We start from the raw sequence: 20,410 nt of genomic DNA, 5'->3' as shown, positions 1-20,410 counted from the left end.
TGCCAAGGCTATGGAAGCCCCCTGAGTTCACCGACTCTGATCATATTTAGACAAGGTTGTAGTCAAAGTGGAAGTTCTGTCCTCTCTTCAGAGAAAGGAACCTCCTTCTTTGATGACCTGTTCTTTCCACTGGGATCTCACTCGCAGAGATCTTTCATTTAGGTTTTTTTTTTCCCCAGAGTGTCTTGGCTTTCTATGCCTGAAATACTCTCATGGGCTTTTCAGCCGGGTCCGCATGCCTTAAGGGCTGATTCTGAGGCCAGAGTGCTGTTTAGGACATCTGCCATTCTATGGGTCTGCTGTGTATCTCACTTCCCATGTTGGATCATTCTCTCCCTTTTTGATTCTATCAGCTAGTATTTGCAGACACTATTCTTGTTTATGTGATCCCTTTGGTTCTTAGTCCTATCATTATGATCAGTTGTGAACAGAGCTTGATCACTGGGACTAGTGAGATGGCATTGGAACATGCCACCTTGATGGGATTGAATTGGAATCCCCTGGTATGTTTCTAACTCTACCGTTTGAGGTAAGTCAGCTTGAGCATGTCCGGAATTGCACATCTCTTCCCTCTCTTATTCCCACTCTTATATTTAACAGTGATCACTTTTCAGTTAAGTTTCAGCACGTAGGAAGAATTGTGTATTGATTACAGTATTCAACCAAAAGTATTAAGTAGAACAAACAAAAAAAATACTAAGAGGGATAACATATCAAGTTGCTCATCAACAGTCAGGGTGAGGGCTGATCAAGTCACCGTTTCTCATAGTGTTCATTTCACTTTAACTGGTTTCCTTTTTGGTGCTCAGTTAGTTGTCACCTATCAAGGAAAACAAGTGGTATTTGTCCCTTTGGGATTGGCTTATTTCACTCAGCATAATGTTTTCCAAATTCCTAACAGGGATCACTTTTCAGTTAAAATTTAAACACCTAAGAATAATTGTGTGTTAATTACAGAGTTCAACCAATGTTACTAGAACAAAAAAAATACTAAAACCGATAAAGTATTACATTGTACATCAACCGTCAGGACAAGAGCTGATCAAGTCACTGTTTCTCATAGTGTCCATTTCATTTCAACAAGTTTCCCCTTTTGTGCTCAGTTAGTTGTCGCCAATCAGGGAGAACATGTGATATTTGTCCCTTTGGGACTGGCTTAATTCACTCAGCATGATGTTTTCCAAATTCCTCCATCTTGTTGCAAATGACCGGGTTTCATTGTTTTTTGACTGCTGTATAGTATTCTATAGAGTACATGTCCCATAATTTCTTTATCCAGTCTACTGTTGATGGGCATTTGGGTTGGTTCCAGGTCTTAACTATTGTGAATTGAGCTGCAATAAACATTAATGTGCAGACAGCTTGTTTGTTTGCCAATTTCATTTCCTTTGGGTAAATTCCAAGGAGTGTTATGGCTGGGTTGAATGGTAGGGTTATATTCAGGTTTCTGAGGAATCTCCAAACTGACTTCCATAGTGGCTTAACCAATTTGCATTCCCACCAACAGTGGGTTAGTGTCCCTTTTTCCCCACATCCTCTCCAGCATCTATTGTTGGTAGATTTTGACTACAAGAAGTTCCGTGAAAAAGTTATTATAATCTACATGTCAAATACAGTGTTGTTAATCTCCAGGAAGATGCTGGGAAGTGGTCACCTGCTAGTATACCTATCAGTGTTGACAGTTAACACACACACACACATACACACACACACACACACTTTCCAAATAGTTATGTGTTATTTGTATATGTTGTAGAAAGAAAATTGGATGCACATTTGAATTATGAGAACAAGTGTCAAAACCAAAAATTAATAGTTTTCTGTATATTTAAAAGAACAAAGGTCATTTGGTAGGTATTCAGGCAGATGCTTGTATTTTGTCCTCTGTAAAGATGTACTTTTTAATAATGCACTTAATATTGCCTGTGGTGAGGACTGTTTTTTTTTCTTTTTTAAACAAATGCAGAACCTGTGTAGATTAGTGATCTGCCTGCACATGACTGTATGCAGTACAATCCCATGTGAGACCCATTCACTGATGTGCCATAGCACTGTCCAATTGCTGTGAGGTTTCTAAATGCTTGTTCTTAATTACAATATCAACATGAGTGTGGAAATGGTATCAATTTATGGTCATACTTTGACCGGCAATGTTAATTTTATCCTCACAAAAAGTCCTGTATTTGTACACTTAGTTCTGTGTTTGTACATACAGACTTGCCATCAACTTATATAGCAAAAATATTACTCTGATTGTGGGCACAGCCTCAGCTGCCTGCTAATGCCTTGGTGGCTGTGAACACAGTATCCTTCAAGTATGGGTTCCAGTCCTTGGTTCCTGACTACATCATGGGGATTAGAAGCCTGCAGGGCCTGGCCTGAGTGAGTATAGCAGCTTTATTGACAACATTGACTCCTTCATTCATTCAACAAATAGTGCCTGAGAGGATGACATTTCAAGAGGGAAAGGAGTGAACCACACAGCTCTGCAGAGAAAGAACTTTCCAGAAAGAATAAATAGCAGAATGAATTGCTTGAGATCTGAGAGATGCGGTCAGGGGCACCACATCATTCAGAGCCTTTTGGGGTGCATTGTGTGGAGCAGGATGACAAACAGTTGGAAGACACTGAGTCAGGGTAGAAACAACATGATCGTACTTAAGCACTAAGGTCACGAGTAGCATGACGTGATTGTGTGTTGAGAACAGCACGCAGGGGACAGAGATGAAATCACAAAGATCGGTTAGGAGGCCACTTAAATGATCCAATGAAAGGGAATGAAGTTGATGGATCAGATGGCAGCCATAGAGATGGTGGAAGCGTTGAATTAGGGATATATTTTATTTGCCTTTTATCTTCTAGTGTTTCTTTACAGAGAACTATATGGTATGTAATGATCTGTAGTCACCCTACTGTACAATAGAACCCCAGAACTCCTTATTCCAATCTAGCTGGAACCTAGTACTCATCCATCTACCTTTCCCCATCACTCCCACCTCACTTTGCTCCCCATCCTCTGGTAACCACTATTATATACACAATTTCTATGAGATTACCTGTTTTTTTTTTTTAAGACTCCACAAAGACTTTTTTTAGAGTGAGATCAAGTCATAGTTCTCTCTGTTTGATTTATTTCACTTACACAATGACCTCCAGTTCATGTTGTTGCAAATGAAAAGATTTCGATTTTTATAGCTAAGTAATATTCCATTATTTATAGGTATCATATTTTCCTTATATATTTATCAGTATTCCAGTACTTAGATTTTGTCTTATGTCTTGGCTATTGTGAATAATGCTTCAATAAACATGGCAGTGCAGATGCCTTTTCAATGGACATATTTCATTTCCCCTGGATATATATACCGAGGGGTAGAACTGCTGGATCATATGGTAGTTCTACTTTTTGGTTTTTTGAGGAACTTCCATACTGTTTTCCAAGATGGCTGTAGTAATCTGCATTCCTACCAGCAGTGTGCAGAGCTTCTCTTTTCTCCACATTCTGCCAAACCCTTTAATATTTTGCCATTTTTGGAAGGTTTGTTTGAAAGACAGAGTTGCAGAAAGAGGGCGAGGGGGAGAAGGTGGGGAGTAGAGAGAGAGAGAGAGAGAGATCAATCTTCCATCCACTGATTCACTCCCCAGAAGAACGCAATGGCTGGAGCTGGGCCAATCCAAAGCCAAGAGGCAGGAGCTTCTTCCTGGTCTCCCAAGAAGGTGCAGAGGCCCAAGCACTTGAGCCATCTTCTGCTGCCTTCCCAGGAACATTAGCAGGAAGCTGGATCAGAAGTAGAGCATCCAGGACTTGAACTGGTGCCCATAAGGGATGCTGGAGATGCAGGTGCAGGCTTAACATATTATGCCACATTGCCATCATGCTGGGGAAAAATTTTAAAGGTAGTTTTTTAACATATAATATGACCTAACATGCATTTAATAATCATTGTTTTTGAAAGTTTATCAGCCTCCCCTTTTTGTATGAGTATTTGTTTTACACGTGCTTGTGCACATATCTATACCTTTGTCTATGAGTTTTCTCATTGCGGACAGCTATTTGGAGTTATTTTTATTTTTAGTTACATGTTCTTCCATCACTGTTCTGGGGAATGCTGGATGGAATGGTTACTTTCATTTCTCTTTTTCTCCATCATGATTGTTTCCTGCAGTCCCATTTATTCTTGTCAAGTTTTCCTTCATGCCATCAATCTGCCTCATTTGTGTATCCATCCTGTTTCTTTTTCTTTCTTTCAGGGCTGCGAAGAGCCATAGATGGTCTTTTATTTGGTTGGTTTTCATTCTTGATGCATATACAAACCACTGGAGTATGCATTTTTGAATCTTATAGATGTCTTCCAGATAGAGCTTTATATTATTATGAAGATATTTGTCATTTGGGCAGCTCAGAAAGACTTTCTCCATGTGGCTCTCTGCTCACCTTTTATATTTTGCAGACAGCAGCTTGTCAGTTGACTTGGTATTCATGTCTCTTTAGTTGCCGCATTCTGTAATCGCAGAAATTCTGCTGTTAATGGCACATCTCAGGTTTGAGGGTATGCTCTAGAAATTGCTGGTGGTTGCTGACCCTATTATTTTGGAATGTATACTGAGTCCGTAGTTTCAAGTGATTGTATTTCATGTAGTATTCCATACACAGTTCTGTAAATGTGTCAGCTTAGCAAACATTTATTCAGTGTTCATGAGGTGTTATAAGTAATACTGTGTGGTCAATACGCTGTCTCTATAAGAATAACGATTTATAATGGAAGACAGTCATTAAACTACTGAATAAAACTCATTATAGCGCTACAGATAGTGTTAAGTGCTGTGAAAACAAAAAAGCAGTGTATGAAGATGGAGCTAGAGGTACTGAATGCAGGTCAGAAAAGGCTCTTGGGGAGGTGACATTCTAGCACAGCTGTTCGATGTGAGGGACTATACCCAGTTTATGGAAGAGAGCAGCAAGCGCAGAGTGCATGAGGCAGAGCCTGGTGACTGAGGGTCACAGAAAGATCTGAGTGGCAGATGCTAGTTAGCTGGTGGGTGAGGTTGGAGAAGTAGCAGGGGTACTTCAAGAAGCTGATACGATACGGTGAAGGGTTTGGATTTTATTTTACGTCTAAGTCCATGGAGAATTTTCAGTAGAGTAGGCTGTGCGTTGGTTTGTGTTTGTCTTAAAAAAAAAGTCATCCTGGTTGCTCTCTGGGGAATAGATTGTAGGCTTGCAAGGCAGAGAATTTGAGACTCTTAAAGCAGTCTTTGTGAGCAGCATAAGTAGACTTGGGCTGTAAAAGTTGGCCTGAAGCTGGAGAGAAGTAGCAATGCTTGGATTAAGTCTTGAAGGTAGAGCAAATAAGCGTGTTATTAGATGGATACTGAGAAAAAGAAGCAAACCCAATTTTGGCCAGACAATGAAGTGAATTACATTGGATTACTGACAAGTGGAAGACTCAGAGAAAAGCAGGTTTGCAGGGAGAAAATTTGGAGTTCCATTTTGGGATTGTTATGGACTCTTCATGGATTTCCCTACCTTCCCTTTCTTTTGAGGCAGTGACAGGTACAGGAGCTGAAGAGTGGGCAACCAGACTAGAGGTGAAGGAGGCAGTGGGACTGAGAGCTGCATAGGCAGCCAATGAAGTTGGTTATATATTCAGGAGATTGAGCAACCAAGTAAATATATTGAGGTTACAACAAACTATGTTTATTATTGACAGATAAGGAATTTATAAATATAGAATGAGGAAGATTAAAAAGAATTTGAAGATGTCAGACAGGAATTGGAAATTTAAAGTAAATTCATGGTTTTTAAAACATGAATATAAATGTAGATACTGAAAATCTATGCATATGACACCACTTTAAAAGTTTGTAGAAAATGGAATTAAGAGATAAGTTTATTTTGATGCGAAAAGTTTGAAATCCATGCATATGGGAAGTCCTCAAAATGGTCATGGAAGATGTCTACAATCAAAAATAGCTAGATGAATTTGTAAATTCTGTCATCTCCTAAGAGGGAAATCAAAGTTCCTTGAAGGAACAGTTGATTGCAGGGTATGTGTAATGAGCCTGGGAAATATATTTCTCTAAGGAATTGAAGAACTCTTCAGGGGCCGGTGCTGTGGCTTAGTAGGTAAAGCTACCACCTGTGGCGCCAGTATCCCATATGGGTGCCGCTTTGGGTCCCAGCTGCTAGATTCAGTTCTCTGCTAATGTGCCTGGGAAAGCAGTGAAAGATGGCTCAAGTCCTTGGACCCCTTTATCCATGTGAGAGACCTGGAAGAAGCTCCTGGCTTTGGATTGGCAAAATTCTGGTCATTGTGGCCATTTCTGGAGTGAACCAGTGGATGGAAGATTCTCATTCTCTCTCTCTCTCTCTCTCATCTCTCTCTTGTCTCTCTCTCTCTCTTCTCTCTCTCTCTTTCTCTGGCTGTCTAACTCTACCTTTCAAATAAATAAATAAATCTTAAAAAAAAATTCTTTCAGAGTGATAGGGTGTGTCATGAAGATGCAGAAGTTAGCTTGAAGGAGCGCACACTGGCCAGATACTGGATAATTTCAGCACTAAAGTAAATGTTGATGTTGTATACGAATAAGTGAGAGATAAGAAAAATTTCTTCTTTACAGCGGGGTGTTTTGTTAATGATGAAGAAGTGGGTAGTTCAAAAAAAAAAGTCATTATTTGGCATCTACCATAATGATACTTGATTCAGATGAAAGTTACAAATGGATCCTGATGTTGGTGGGAAGAAGTTAGATGAGACATTGGATGCTGTGTAGTATTGGGTTATCTCCCCGTAAAATGGGTAGTTAAAAAAACAAGTCATTATTTGGCGTCTACCATAATGATAGTTGATTCATATGGAAGTTACAAATGGATCTTGATGTTGGTGGGAAGAAGTTTGATGAGACATTGAATGCTGTGTAGTATTGGGTTATCTCCCCACAAAATGCTTATGATTTACAGAGGAAAATCTGGTGACCAGATGATCTAGGTTAACCTCACCAGTCGTGACATACGTTGACATCATGTGATTCTTGATGAGAAAAGCTGAGAAAAGGTTAGTGTGATTTCTGAGGTTTTTCTGATAAAATGCCAACATGAGTTTGACTTTGAGGACACCTTTACAGTTTTTGCTTGAGGGACATCCTAAAGAGTGAAAGATTGGAACTCTTGAGAATTGTCAATATCACAAAGGTGGGGAAACACTGAGCAGCTATTTGAGAATAAAAGAGGTACAGCAAGGGAATGCCGCATTTGATGCTGGGCAGCAAGTGCAAGGGCTGCTGTTGACAGGCACAGCGTGTGCAGAGGACCTCTAGATTGGACTGACAGTGTGGTATCAGTTTCCTTATTCAGCTAGTGATCTGAGGTTCCAGAGGTGAATATTCTCTTGTGGAACGTTTACTCTGGTGAACATAGGGCAGATCAGCCCTTATGTCAGAAACTTGCTCTCTAAGAGTAATGAGAATGGGTGCAGTTAGATAAAGAAGGTGATTGGAACAGATGTGGTAAAACGTTAATGATGGAGACATTGCAGTTCAGGGGATGCAGTTCCTTGTAGCATCCTTGAACCATGGCCAGCTCTTTGTGTGGAGGTGAGGTGATGGCGGAGAGTTGGGTTTAGTACATATCAAGGTCTTTAAGGTTCCTGTGATAGAGAAACAGAGGAGGAGAGGATGAGTACTGGGCACCTGGTGGGGGGCCTGATAGTGCCAGACAGTAGAATCTATACTGAGTAGGGATTGAGAGAGGACACGCATGAGGAGGGAACTGTGGAGATGTTACGAGAGTGATTGGAGGGGCCAGTACCGTGGCTCACTTGGTTAACCCTCTGCCTGCATCACCAGCATCCTGTATGGACACCGGGTTATAGTCCTGGTTGCTCCTGGATCATGTTAGAACCCTTGGTTTAAGACTCAAGTATGGTCGGCGCCGTGGCTCAATAGGCTAATCCTCCGCCTTGCAGCGCCGGCACATCGGGTTCTAGTCCCGGTCGGGGCGCCAGATTCTGTCCCGGTTGCTCCTCTTCAAGGCCAGCTCTCTGCTGTGGCCCGGGAGTGCAGTGGAGGATGGCCCAAGTGCTTGGGCCCTGCACCCCATGGGAGACCAGGAGAAGCACCTGGCTCCTGCCATCGGATCAGCCCAATGTGCCGGCCATGGCAGCCATTGGAGGGTGAACCAACGGCAAAAGGAAGACCTTTCTCTCTGTCTCTCTCTCTCTCTCACTGTCCACTCTGCCTGTAAAAAAAAAAAAAAAAAAAAAAACAAAAAGACTCAAGTGTGCTGTCTTGAAGCACACTGCTTCTCTATTCTGTAGTGTGAACTCCAGGTCATTATTATGTAATTGTTAGCAGTCTTAATAGGTAAAAAAAGGCTGTGTTCTCTTTGATGGGTGCTCTTGTTACTCACGCCTCCTACCTAGGCTAGAAAGCAGAGTACCTTTAGATGTTTCTACATGCATGTGGAGCAACTCAGCTTTTTCTCTTTATAGCTTTGGTATGACTAGAATCTTCCCTCTCTGCCACCTTCGTTCCATGGCCCTGCTGCAGATTATTGTCATCCTTTGCCTCTTATTCTTGTTCTGCTCATCCTCCTCAAAAGCACCAGTCGTTTGACCAATACATGCACTCAGTAAATGGAGAGAATACAGGGAGGCACTTTGAACACGTAGGGGCATTTCTCTTATCAAATGCCTGACACAGGAATGTTACTGCTGATCTTGCTCTGATTAGATTTCTTTCTTCTTTCTTTCTTTTTTAATGATTTATTTTCTTAAAAGTCAGAGAGAAGGAGAGGATGAGAGAGAGGCAGAGGGAGAGGTCTTCCATCTGCTGGTTCATTCCCCAGATGGCTGCAATGGCTGGAGCTGCTGCAATCTGAAGCCAGGAGCCAGGAGTTTCTTCCAGGTCTCTCACATGGGTGCAGGGGCCCAAGGACTTGAGCCATCTTCTACTGCTTTCCCAGGCCATAGCAGAGAGCTGGATTGGAAGTGGAGCAGCTGAGGCTCATGCCTGCACTGCAGGCAGTGGCTTTACCTGCTACGCCACAGCGCTTACCTGCTAGATTTCCTTTCTAACATAGGCAGTACAGTACTGTCCTTTTGAGAGGAACAAAGGTTGTAAACCTCACATGTGAAATGAGAAGTTGAGTAAGAAGACCTTCAGGGGCAGGTATTTGATGTTGGATGGCATTAAGAAGCTGCTTGGAACACCTGCATCCCATATGGTATTCCCTGTTTCAAGTCCTGGTGTTGCTACTTTACTCAAAAAAAAAAAAAGAGATAAGGTTTTTTATTTGAAAGGCAGAGAGACAGAGAGGGAGAGAGATAGATCGATCTTCCATCCACTGGTTCACTCCCCAAATGGCCTCAGTGGTGGCTGGGACTGGGCCAGGCCAAAGTCAAGAGCCAGGAGCTTCATCTGGGTATCCCACAAGAGTGGTAGGGCCCAAGCACTTGGGCCATCTGTATTGCCTTCCCAGGCAATTAGGAGGGAGCTGGTCCAGAAATGGAGCATCTGGGACTGGAAGTGGTACCCATATGGGATGCTGGCATTGCAGGGGGCAGCTTTACCCACAACACCACAGTGCCAACACCTAGTGCTGCTTATGATGCAGCTCCTAGCTGATGTATCTAACATTGAGAAATGAGAGAAAAAGTACCAACATGATAACGTGCACGTAGAAAATGTCAACAGTGACCTCAGATGCTGCCTTTCTGTATTCTGTCTTGCTTTGTGGAAGATAGGATTTGTCCCATTTCAAACACATTCCATAGGTTAAATGCAGGGCTAGACTGTGAAGGGTGGTGACTTGCAAGCAGACCTGTGTTCTGTGGAGAACTGTGTAGGTCACAGGTGTTCCGTGTCCTTGTGCAAGTGGACACGTAAGAGTCTGAATAAATACATTGCAAAGATTTCCTGATGCGTGAGTCAGAGAATACGCCAGACAGAATGTTTGTAAGGAAGAAGAGAAGGAATGTGTACCAGAATCTTTTCTAAGTTAAACTCTTTTTCAAATTCTGTGTTAATAGGGTATGTAGTGCATATAATATCAAATTCTACACAAACTCTAGTAGTTGGTCTTGATGCAGTATTTTATTTACAGCTATGTCTTCCTTTTTTAAATTTTTTACTTTTTTCGATCTTTCTTATTTTTCATCGAGAGTTACACATGGAGAGGATGAGAGGCAGAGTGAGAGGAGAGAGAGGGAGGTCTCCCATCTGCTGGTCCACTACCCTGTTGGCTGCAAAGGGCGGAGCTGAGCGGATCTGAAGCCAGGAACCAGGAGCCAGGAGCCTCCCCGGGGTCTCCTGCATGGGTGCAGGGGCCCAAGGAGTTGGGCCATCTTCTGCTGCATTCCCAGACCGCAGCAGAGAGCTGCTTCGGAAGTACAGCAGCCGGGACTCGAACCGGAGCCCATATGGGTTGCCGGCACTGTGGGCGGTGGCTTTACCCGCTACCGCACAGCGCTGGTCCCTCCTGGAAGCTGTTCCCCGTGGGATCCAGCTGTCTGCTAACGTACCTGGGAAAGCAGAGGGAGATGGCCCAAGGACGTAGGCCCCTGAACCCAGAAGGGAGTACCGGATAAATTCCCTGGCATCTGCTTTGGCCTGGCCCAGCCCCGGCCTTTGTAGTCACCTGGGGGGTGATCCCCCAGATGGACGCTCTGGCGAGAAAGAGCGCTCGCGATGCCGCTTGCGTTGCTTCTCTCCCCATGCGGCTTCAACAGCATGCGCTGTGCCAAACAGAAGCCAGGGGGCAGGAGCTCCATTGAGGACTCCCAGGAAGCAGGGAAGTGGGGTGCAGAGTACCTGGGCCACCAGCGGCTGCCCAGCCTGGGTAAAGCCTGGAGGGGCGGGACTGGAAGTGACCCTGGGGGCGCTGGACGTGGGATGTCGCAGTGCGCAGATGCGTCCCGTTGCGCCATGGCGACGGCCAGTGAGGAGTGCGCCTGCGCCTGGCGCTGTGACCTGGAAGTGCACCCGCAGGCGCATCTGCAGCTGTGCTGGTGCTCAGGTAGGAGTCAGCGTCGTGTCCGCTCCTGCCCAGCGCTGGCACAAGCCTTGAGGAGCCATCCTCGACGCTGGTGGCCCACCCTGAGGAGACACAGTGAGTGCCCCCCAGGTTCAGGCCGGGTTCAGATGAGGCTGCAGTCTGAGGCGGCCGCATCAGTTATCTTGGGCTTCTGGAAATTTCTAGGTGCAGTCTTTTGCTTTGGCCGCTTCCCGAAGACTACACCTCAAGACTGCGTTCATGTTCCAGAGACACAGAAACGGCCTTCCTGCGGAGAGTTTGGCGTGGTGGCCTTCCTGTCACTGGGTAGGCGGGGCCCAGGGTGCAGAGAGGGGGTGGGGTGTGTGTGTGAAGGGTAGCTGGGATAGAAGGTGGAGGAGAGGGTGTAGGGGGGAGGTGGGAGGAGGGAGCGAGGGGGAAGGATGAAAAAGTGGCGTGCAGGTGTGGAGGCGAGGAAGGTAGGGGCAGAAACCCTCATGGGGCAGAGGGAAGGGAGGGGGAGAGTGACAGGCATCCCGGTGAGTGTGTGGTTGGGCGTGGGGTGGGGAGAGGAAGAACTTTTCCCACGGCCCCGGTTTTCTGCCCCTGGCGGGGAGTAGCCTTGGCCGCATCCGTGAGAAGAGGCCTTGATCACGGCCTTTCTTCTCTGGGTTGTTCGGCAGTGTAAGGTGTGTGTGCGCAGGAAAACGGGCATGGGGCGCTCGAATTAATTTGCACCTAATCCGGTGACTTTCCACAGACTGCACACAGGGAGGAGAAAGCAGAAGCTTAGAGAAACCCCAAGAATCCCTCTTTGCTCTGTTCAAGCCTGCCCCAAGATTCTGACACCTCATAGTAAGTACGCGACTTTTTTCTATTTAAAGACTGGTTTGAAGGGCAGAGTTATAGATGAGGCGGTGAGGGAGAGATCTTCAGTGTGTGGGCTCACTCCGCCCAGGTGCCAGGTGGCTACAATGGCCGGTGCTTGACCAGGCCGGAGCCCTAGCCAGGTACTGTATCCAGTACTCCGGTGTGGGTTCGGGGGCCCAAGTCCTTGGGCCACTTCCTCTGCTTTCCTAGGCGTTTGAGGAGACAGCGGGATCACAAGTGGGAAAAGCCTGGGTGGGGCGGCGGTCGGAGCCATGGCTTGGCGGGTGAAGCAGCCTGCAGTACCAGCATTCCATATGTGTGTTGGTTCGAGTCCCAGCAGCTCCACTTCCGTTCCAGCTCTCTGCTGTGGCCAGGCAAAGCAGTTGAAGACCTGTGTGGGAGTCCTGGAGGAAGCTCCTGGCTCCTGGCTTCATATCCACTCAGCTCTTTCTGTGGATGGTTGGTTGTGGTGGCCTTCCTGTCACTGGGTGGGTAGGGCCCGAGGTGCAGAGAGCGGGGAGGGTGTGTGTGTTTGAGGGGTAGTTGGGATAGAAAGTGGAGGAGGGAGGGGCTCAAGGGGGACGCGGGAGGAGAGAGGAAGGGGGGAGAATGAAAAGGTGATGTGTAGGTGTGGAGGTGAGGAAGGGAGGGGCAGAAACCCGCGTGGAGGAGAGGAAAGGGAGGTGGAGAGTGACAGGAGTCCTGGTGGGTGTGGGTGGTGGCGGGGTTTGGGAGAGGAAGAACTTTTCCCATGGCCTCGGTTGCGTCTTGGGTGTTTTCTGTCCCTGGCCAGCAGTAGCCTTGGTCGCGTCCTTGAGAAGAGGACCTTGACTCACGGCCTCTCTTCTCCAGGTTGTTCGGAAGTGTAAGGTGTGTGTGCAGGAAAACGGGCATGGGGCGCTCGAATTAATTTGCACAGAATCTGGTGAATTTTCACAGACTGCACACAGACAGCTTGATCACAAGTGGGAACAGCCTGGGTTGTTGGGGGTTTGGGGGTGTGGGGCGGGCAGAGCCATGGCATAGTCAGTGAAGCCACCGCCAGCTGTACCAGCATCCCGTATGGGTGTCTTCCTTTTCTGTGATACTTTTCTCTCCTTCCCCTGACAGAGGTAAGTATCCAGAGCTTTTGGATGTATTTCATTACAGAAATATTTCTGTTACACACTCTTTATATATGTAAAGTACTTACCCATTTAATCACCATTTATTTGCTGTATACCTATTTCATGCAAGACTGTGAGCTTGTCCAGGGCAGGACTTTATCTCTCTGCTTTCATTCCTGTAGTCCCTGGTCACGGTTGGTATTTGATATATGCAGAACTAACAGTGCCCTCACTGCTGCGTCTTGGGACAGGAAGTGATGGTTAATGAAGGCTCTGGTCACAAGAATAAAGGTCGGAGGGACAAGAAAGGATGTTTAACAGAATCAGCATTAATGAAGCACTTTCAGTTGTCAGGCTTCTTAAGGTACCCTTGTCTCATTTCTAAATAACAACACAAGGAGGGGAAGCAAGAGGTTTTTTTTTGTTTGTTTGTTTTTGTTTTTTTGAATTATACCACATTGTCCTGTCTAATTCTCTTCAAAGGTCTATGAGGGAGGCACTTCTGATAGCCTTTTAAATATTAGTTAAAGGAAGTGGGAACCTGCCCTAGGCCATATATCAAGATCAGTGAAGTTCCAGTTTAAATCCTGCTTTGCTTGCCCCAGAGCTGTGTCCCTCCTGGGGTTGGAACCTCAGCTTCCATCGGTTCCAGAGTTGGGGTATCAGAGAGGTGGTAGCCGGAGAAAACCAGTGGTCCTAGTCTTTGGGCTTGTCTGTGTGTGGAGCATAAATAACTACAGGGACTTGAGCTGTATCACTAAGGACCCTTCTTGCTAATGCTGTGGCCTCATGCTGTGATTTGTTAACATAGGTCTTGTGTCCTGGTTCACACCAGTGGGGAGTCTTGAGCTGTTGGCAGGGGGCGGGGGAGTCTGAGGAGGGTACCTTGCCACCCTGGGACTGGAACTGACTTTTAAGAGGGACCTTGAGGTATGAAAGGAGATTTGCTGGTAGGGTTAGGACCAGAGGGTTTGAGGAGTCCTCAAGGTCCCTGGTGATTAGTCTTTTTAAAATTTATTTATTATTTATTTCAAAGGAAGAAAGAAATATTTCATGCGTTAGTTTACTTCCCTAATGCCCTCAACAGCTGGAAAGGTATGTGAAGCCAGGGTCTGGGAACTCAATCCAAGTCTCCCATGTGAGTGGCAGGGATGTAAGTACTTGAGCCATCACCTGCTGCCTCCCAGGTTGGAATAGTAGGAAGCTGGAATCAGGACTTCAGCCAGGACTTGATCCTGGGCACTCTAACATGAGCTGTGGGGATTGCAGTAGAGGCTTAGTCGCTATACCAAAAGCCCATCCCTGATTAGTCTTCAGTTCCCTCCTTCAAAGTGTGGCTGGCTACTTGGGAGGGGTTTACCTCACCACTGCTAACTGGGCCTGCTGCACAATTTTGTGAGGACCTTGTTCCAAAGGCAGGGGTAAAGGGCCACTAAAGATACTAAAACATAAAGCTCTTTCCTTTCTTCCACCTACCTCCTTGGCTCAGACTCATGCTCTTTTGACTGGCTTACAAAACACAAGTTCAAAGACAGAGTTTTGAGGATTTTTAAGACACCACCAGCAGAGGTTTAAACCCAGTGCAGGCCCTTCAGAGAGCGAGCCGTGTGACTGTTTCTGTGTGACCATGTAGGCTGCATGCCCATGAGGTTGGCCCTGGCTGCTGAATATAACCCATTGGCTTTAACCAGTCCAGGTATAATCCTGTGACACTCCAGGGCACCTGGGCAGACTTATGTCTTATTAAATCAGCTCCCTGAGGATTGTGTGGACTAGTTAGTCATACTGTCTCGTGATCACGCTCCTCGATTTTCTTAGAGACCTCTTGTCTTGTCTAGCTAGGACTGGTATCTTTTTCTAGAGTAAGGCTCCTCACCCCTGACCTAGAGCACTGAGAGGAACTGGAATGCTGCTGTGTGGCAGAGACCTCCTGCAAGTTCTCTGAGCAGTACTGGGTCCCCACAGCTCCGCTTAGTGTTTCTATGGTACCACACATTGAGAACTGTGCTCGCAAATGACTCATGGGACAGTCTGTCCCTGCTCTATTCCTGCTCTGAGCCTGGCAATCAAGGTCCAGACAAGGCCCCTGATAGAAATGTTGCATCCAAGCAGCCCCCTTATAACTAAGGTCACCTCAAGATCCCCACAAATGGATCTTGGACCAGAGGTCAGGACTTTATGTGCAACTTGAACACTTCCTGCCTTGGGAAGTTCACTGCCCCCACCCCAGGACATGTTCTGAGCTGCTTGGTCCTAGGTGTAGAGGCTTTGGCCTCTGGAAATGTACTGAGTTGACTTCTGAGTTTCCAGATGCCAGAAAACATGTAACAGAGTTCCTCGGATCTGTGTGACCACTTGGATATCCAACTGTGATTGCAGACACCCATGGTGAAGACTTTTGAGTGCCGCCTCATGGTGGAGCTGAGTGCTTCCTGCTGGGACTGTGGGATCTTCCTGGGATGCCAGGGTGGCACAGCAAGCCATGGTGCTCTGGAGGCTGTCACTAAATCTGTGTGTAGCTTAGAAGGTAAAACTGTGTCTTTCCAGTAGAATGGAGCAGAGCCTCAGGACGAGGAGATGGTCCTATCAGAACTTGATGCTGGAGCCGGCGCTGTGGCACAGCAGGATAAAGTGTTGGCCTGCAGTACTGGCATCCCATATGGGTGCTGGTTCATGTCCCGGCTGCTCCACTTCTGAGCCAGCTCTCTGCTAAGCCCTGGGAAAGCAGTAGAAGATGACCTGAGTCTTTGGGGTCCTGCACCCGTGTGGGAGACCTAGAAGAAAATTCTGGCTCCTGGCTTTGGATCAGCTCAGCACTGGCCATTGGCAGTCATTTGGGGAGTGAACAAGCTGTTGGAAGACCTCTCTGTCTCTGTCTCTGTCTCTGTCTCTGTCTCTGTCTCTGTCTCTCTAACTCTTTCAAATAAGTAAAATAAATCTTTTTTAAAAAAGAACTTAATGCTAATGTGTGCATTTGTTCTAACTTGGAAAGGAAATCTCATTCCTCTGCTTCAAGTCACCTTGCAATTCAGGAAGGGCAGCATTTTTTTGCGTTAGGCTTCTTGCGTCTTCTCTGCTGGCTTCTCCCTTGTAAATTATCATGTAGCATCATCCTTTGCTCTGGTAGGATTCATTTTTAAAACCGTGCTTTTTCTTTTCTTCATCAGAATAGTTCAGAAAGTTAATGGGAAATGGATTCAAAAGATACCTTTATTTTAGTGTAAAATTTTTTTAAGCCCATGCATATTTTTTGTAATACGTATGTTTTATATAATGTTTGAAGATCCCTCATGTATCATAACAAGTCTTTACAAATTTTGGTCATTGTCTTGGTCCTTTAGTTATTAGGAATAAATTATTTTGTTAGGTTGAAATTAGCCTATTTGAATTAGTGCCGGATCTCATTTGCTGTGACATAAAGAATTGCTTTATGGATAATGAAAGCACCTTAATGATGTGGTCTAAAGGAGAAAACAATATTACTCAAGCTATTAACACCAGGGGACTTCTCCCTGACCTCTTAACAGTGCCCTGCAAACTGTACATTATTGTACTCTTGAGGATCCAGGGGCTGAAGTCTGGCCTGAAGGTATTTTAGAGAATGCTCCATGTGGGAAAGTCATAAGAAAAACAGAGGAATATAAGTAGCAGTTAATGAGAAGGCAGAAGAGACTTCTAGAATTGAATTGACCACAAGGTTTGCTGGGATTTTTTGAGCAGCACAGCAAGCACTAGGTTGTCTGTGTTGGGCACCAGATACAATCACTACAGCCTTGTGAAATTAGAAACTATGCCGTTCTGGCCGGCGCCGCGGCTCACTAGGCTAATCCTCCGCCTAGCGGCGCCGGCACACTGGGTTCTAGTCCCAGTTGGGGCGCCGGATTCTGTCCCGGTTGCCCCTCTTCCAGGCCAGCTCTCTGCTGTGGCCAGGGAGTGCAGTGGAGGATGGCCCAGGTGCTTGGGCCCTGCACTTCATGGGAGACCAGGAAAAGCACCTGGCTCCTGGCTCCTGCCATCGGATCAGCGCGGTGCGCCGGCCACAGCGCGCCGGCCGTACAAGGAATGCAGGTGAGACAGAGCATCTCTGACCTTAACAGAGGCAGTGTGATTGGTCATTCTTTACTTTCCCTTTATATTGCTATAGCAACTTTAAAATGCCTTTTGTTTAAAAACCTGAGGAAATGTATGTGAAAAGTCGTTTTGGCAATCTTTGGTCATCAGTAAATTCACCATCTTAGGTGTGTTATAACTTACTGAACCCGTGGTACTAGGAACTTGATAGAAGTTTGCAGCATTAGACTACAATTTTCGGCTTGCTCAAAACTGAGGGTGTTGGAGCTTACCCAGCATAATTAGAAATGTACCCTCTATTTGAAGCCTTGGCAAGAACAATAATTTAGTATCGTGGCTGTGTGGCACTGGTAGAATGTGTTGTTCAGTCCTGAGTTTGGGCACCTTGTTTGTTTATGACAGAAAACAGCTTTCAGAAACTTCCTGGTGGATAAAATACTCTTTTCACAATCTGGTGGTTTCACTGCTTTTTTTCTGAAGGTTTAATTTTCCCTTCGAGTGCAGGCATGTTCATTTTATCAAAGCTGGCATTTTCTCTTCTGTAAAAATTAAAGTCTTGTATTCTGAAGAAAATTTCGCAACCATTAGGGTATATAAGTGCGTGTCGTGTGAGCATAATTACAAGGATGAAATGCTTTGCTTTTGAGTAGTAGTGGACCAACACTTGGTGTGCTAAGCAACATAGTTTTTATTATATTTTGTGGTTCAAAGGCTGCTTACTACTGCTCCTGATCTTAGATTATCTTAGTCCTTTTTGTCAAATGGATTTAGAGCGCACAGCACCTTTTTATCCACCTTCTCTCTGAAAAGCAGTGGGAGATAGAGCAACTTTTTTAAAGATTTATTTATTTATTTGCGAGGTAGAGTTACAGAGAGAGAGGTTTTCCGTCCAATGGTTTACTCCCCAAATGGTTGCAATGGCCAGAGGTGAACCAATTCAAAAGCTGGAGCCAGGAGCTTCTTTGAGGTCCCCTACATGGTTTCAGGGGCCCAAGAAGTGAGGCTATCTTCTGCTGCTTTTCCAGGCTATAAGCAGAAAGCTAGATTGGAAGAGTAGCATCGGGGGCACGAACCGCACCCATGAGGGATGCTGGCGCTGCCGGAGGGATGCTTTACCTACTTTACCACGGCGTTGGCCCACAGAGCAAATTTTTAAGCCAAGAGCCAGGAGCCCAAGAGCTGGGCCATCCTCCGCTGCTTTCCCAGGCACATTAGCAGGGAGCTGGATTGGAATCCGAGTACCAGAACTCGAACTGCTGCCTATATGGGATGCTGGCACCGCAGGAGTCACCACTACACCACAGTGTTGTGGTGCAGTGGGTTAAGCCATCACCTGTAATGCCAGCATCCCACCCTTGTTTTCTTTCTGTAATCTAGTAGTTGAAAAACAGCCACCACTCCCAATGCATGAGTCCTATAAAAGCAATTTCACTTTATTTGAACACTCTAAGGAGAAAAAGCAGAAGAGTATGTATTGTACCTAAAGAGAAAAACTCTGTCAAATTTTAAATCGAATGGTGGAATAAATTCCATGACAAAAGTGAAGCAAACAATTGACCTGTGGCCCCACTGCGCTGGCGCCTGGCTTCACTGCCTACTGGGGACAGACAGCAGGAGCCCAGGAGAAGCCTGGAGCCACACCCCTGCGCGGGCTTGGTCTTTGTTTTTTGATTGGTTGGAGCCTGCAGGTAATCTGACCAGAAATGATGTATGCTATTAAATACCGAGTTTATAAAAGGGGTGCTCAGTGCTGCTGTTTCTCGTTTCTCTTCTTGGTGTCCAGCGCCGTGGAGTTCTTCATTGGAGCATGTGCTAAGCCCTGGCCCTAAGAACAAGGAGGTGAGCAGCCGAGAGCAACACCTACAGGAAGGGCCGGGCTGCCGGTGTCGGAGGAGTGGCAGTGGATTCAACAGGACCCTCAGGTTTGTCCATTCTCGCCTGGTGAGTCTTCTTGAAATGTTTGTGCGTATCATATGCCGGTCCTGGACACAGGCAGGGGACACGTGGGCCTTCAGGAGCCAGGGGGAGGGAAGAATAAATTGTATGTTATAAATCGAATACTGTATTTTATATGATAACCTTTTATTATATATTATAAATTTCATATCATATGTTCTAAATAGATTTTAAATTGTATATTGTAAACCGTATATGTGCTCGGAGGTATCACAGACAGTTCCAGGAGGTGTGAGCCTACCTGGCTGAATTCTGATGCCAGGATGGGTGAACCAGCAGGTGCCCGCAGGTGAGTCATCTTCTTATAGGTGGGCAATTAAGATGCCCAGCAACTGTGTTGATTTCCAGGTCTCTTGTTTTATTTTCTGGATTTATAGTTCTACTTAGTGGATAGGAGCTGAGAAAGTGGATCTGGTCATCCAGGAAGGAAGTTCCTGCTCACAGGCTTTGCTTCCTGTTTTTCCTAATTTGCTAAGATAGTTTCTCTCAGTTTGCATTGAAGGTTCTCCAACACAGCAGTAATAACTTTGACTGCTAAACCCAAAAAGATGGTTGTACATTCTTGTCATCGCCCCACTGAATTCTAATTCTGCCTCTGTGATATCCAGTGTTTCCCTAATTTTATGAAAAAGTTCCTGAGGAATACATTGTTGTATTGTGTTAATGAGTGTGGTTATCTGGGAAGACATATCATGTAAAATTTACATATCCCAGTCATACTATTGCATTAACTAGGAATATGGGGACTCCGTTTATCATCAGAGGATGGCACCGAAATTTTGAGAGGGTAGCATTACTTCCTAAGTATATTTGTTTCAGGTATAAAACTATAAGGTTCTGAATAACTCAATACAGGTTCTTTTTACTTCTAAATTCGATTTTGAAATACTGAAATCATTCGGATTATGATATTTGTAGACCATTTTTAGGTCTGAGAAGGCAGGGGCATTGTTTCTGGGCAGTATCCACTCTGGTTGCCGTGTAATTGGTTCTAAACCATCGGTTGGTGAATTGAAATCCCTGTTTGTCCTGTGTTTTAAACAACACAAAATTTCAAAATCCGTAGGTATTGTGTTTTGTGGTTTGGTTCTTACAGTATGTGGTGAATTAAGTCTCCCTTCCTTCTGGTTAGCAGTTACTTGTGTTGATATCCCAGGATCATTCCTTGATCCTCATCTTATGAGATGCTGACCAGTGACTACTCCGAAACAGCTCCTTGGTGCACGTCCTCGTGGATGTTCCAGTTTCCTCATTATCCACTCTTGGTGTTCCTGTTAGTGCTGATTGTTCAAATCCAGAAGTTGAAATGACCCCATGTTCAGTCTATGTGTTTGTTCTCACTGGTCTTCTCATCCTAGGCAGCCTTATCTCTGTACCGTGTTTCAGGAAGGTCTTGGCTCTTTCTCTCATCGTTAGC

At 45.4% G+C, this 20,410-nt stretch overlaps 1 protein-coding gene across 2 annotated transcripts in view; it reads left to right on the top strand.

The window, feature by feature from the left end:
• Window positions 1-19,073, top strand: part of LOC138844713 (protein sidekick-1-like) — a 71,131-nt gene extending 52,058 nt beyond the window's left edge. Inside the window, exons 1-4 of one of the 2 annotated variants that reach the window (XM_089309498.1) lie at window positions 10,874-11,107; window positions 11,198-11,317; window positions 11,751-11,845; window positions 18,821-19,073. In XM_089309498.1, coding sequence (XP_089165624.1) covers window positions 10,891-11,107; window positions 11,198-11,317; window positions 11,751-11,836 — 423 coding nt within the window. In that variant the 5' untranslated portion in view covers window positions 10,874-10,890 and the 3' untranslated portion in view covers window positions 11,837-11,845; window positions 18,821-19,073. Of the gene's footprint in view, window positions 1-10,873; window positions 11,108-11,197; window positions 11,318-11,750; window positions 11,846-18,820 lie in introns of those variants that run through there. The other variant, XM_070054418.2, reaches the window with a different exon arrangement.
• Window positions 19,074-20,410: the final 1,337 nt, after the last annotated feature.

Source organism: Oryctolagus cuniculus, chromosome 12 (genome assembly GCF_051225735.1).
Source record: "Oryctolagus cuniculus isolate XC-2025 breed Fujian yellow rabbit chromosome 12, ASM5122573v1, whole genome shotgun sequence".
NCBI lineage: Eukaryota > Metazoa > Chordata > Mammalia > Lagomorpha > Leporidae > Oryctolagus > Oryctolagus cuniculus.
Note: the sequence above shows the minus strand (reverse complement) of the source record. Positions and strands in the feature narration are given on the sequence as shown.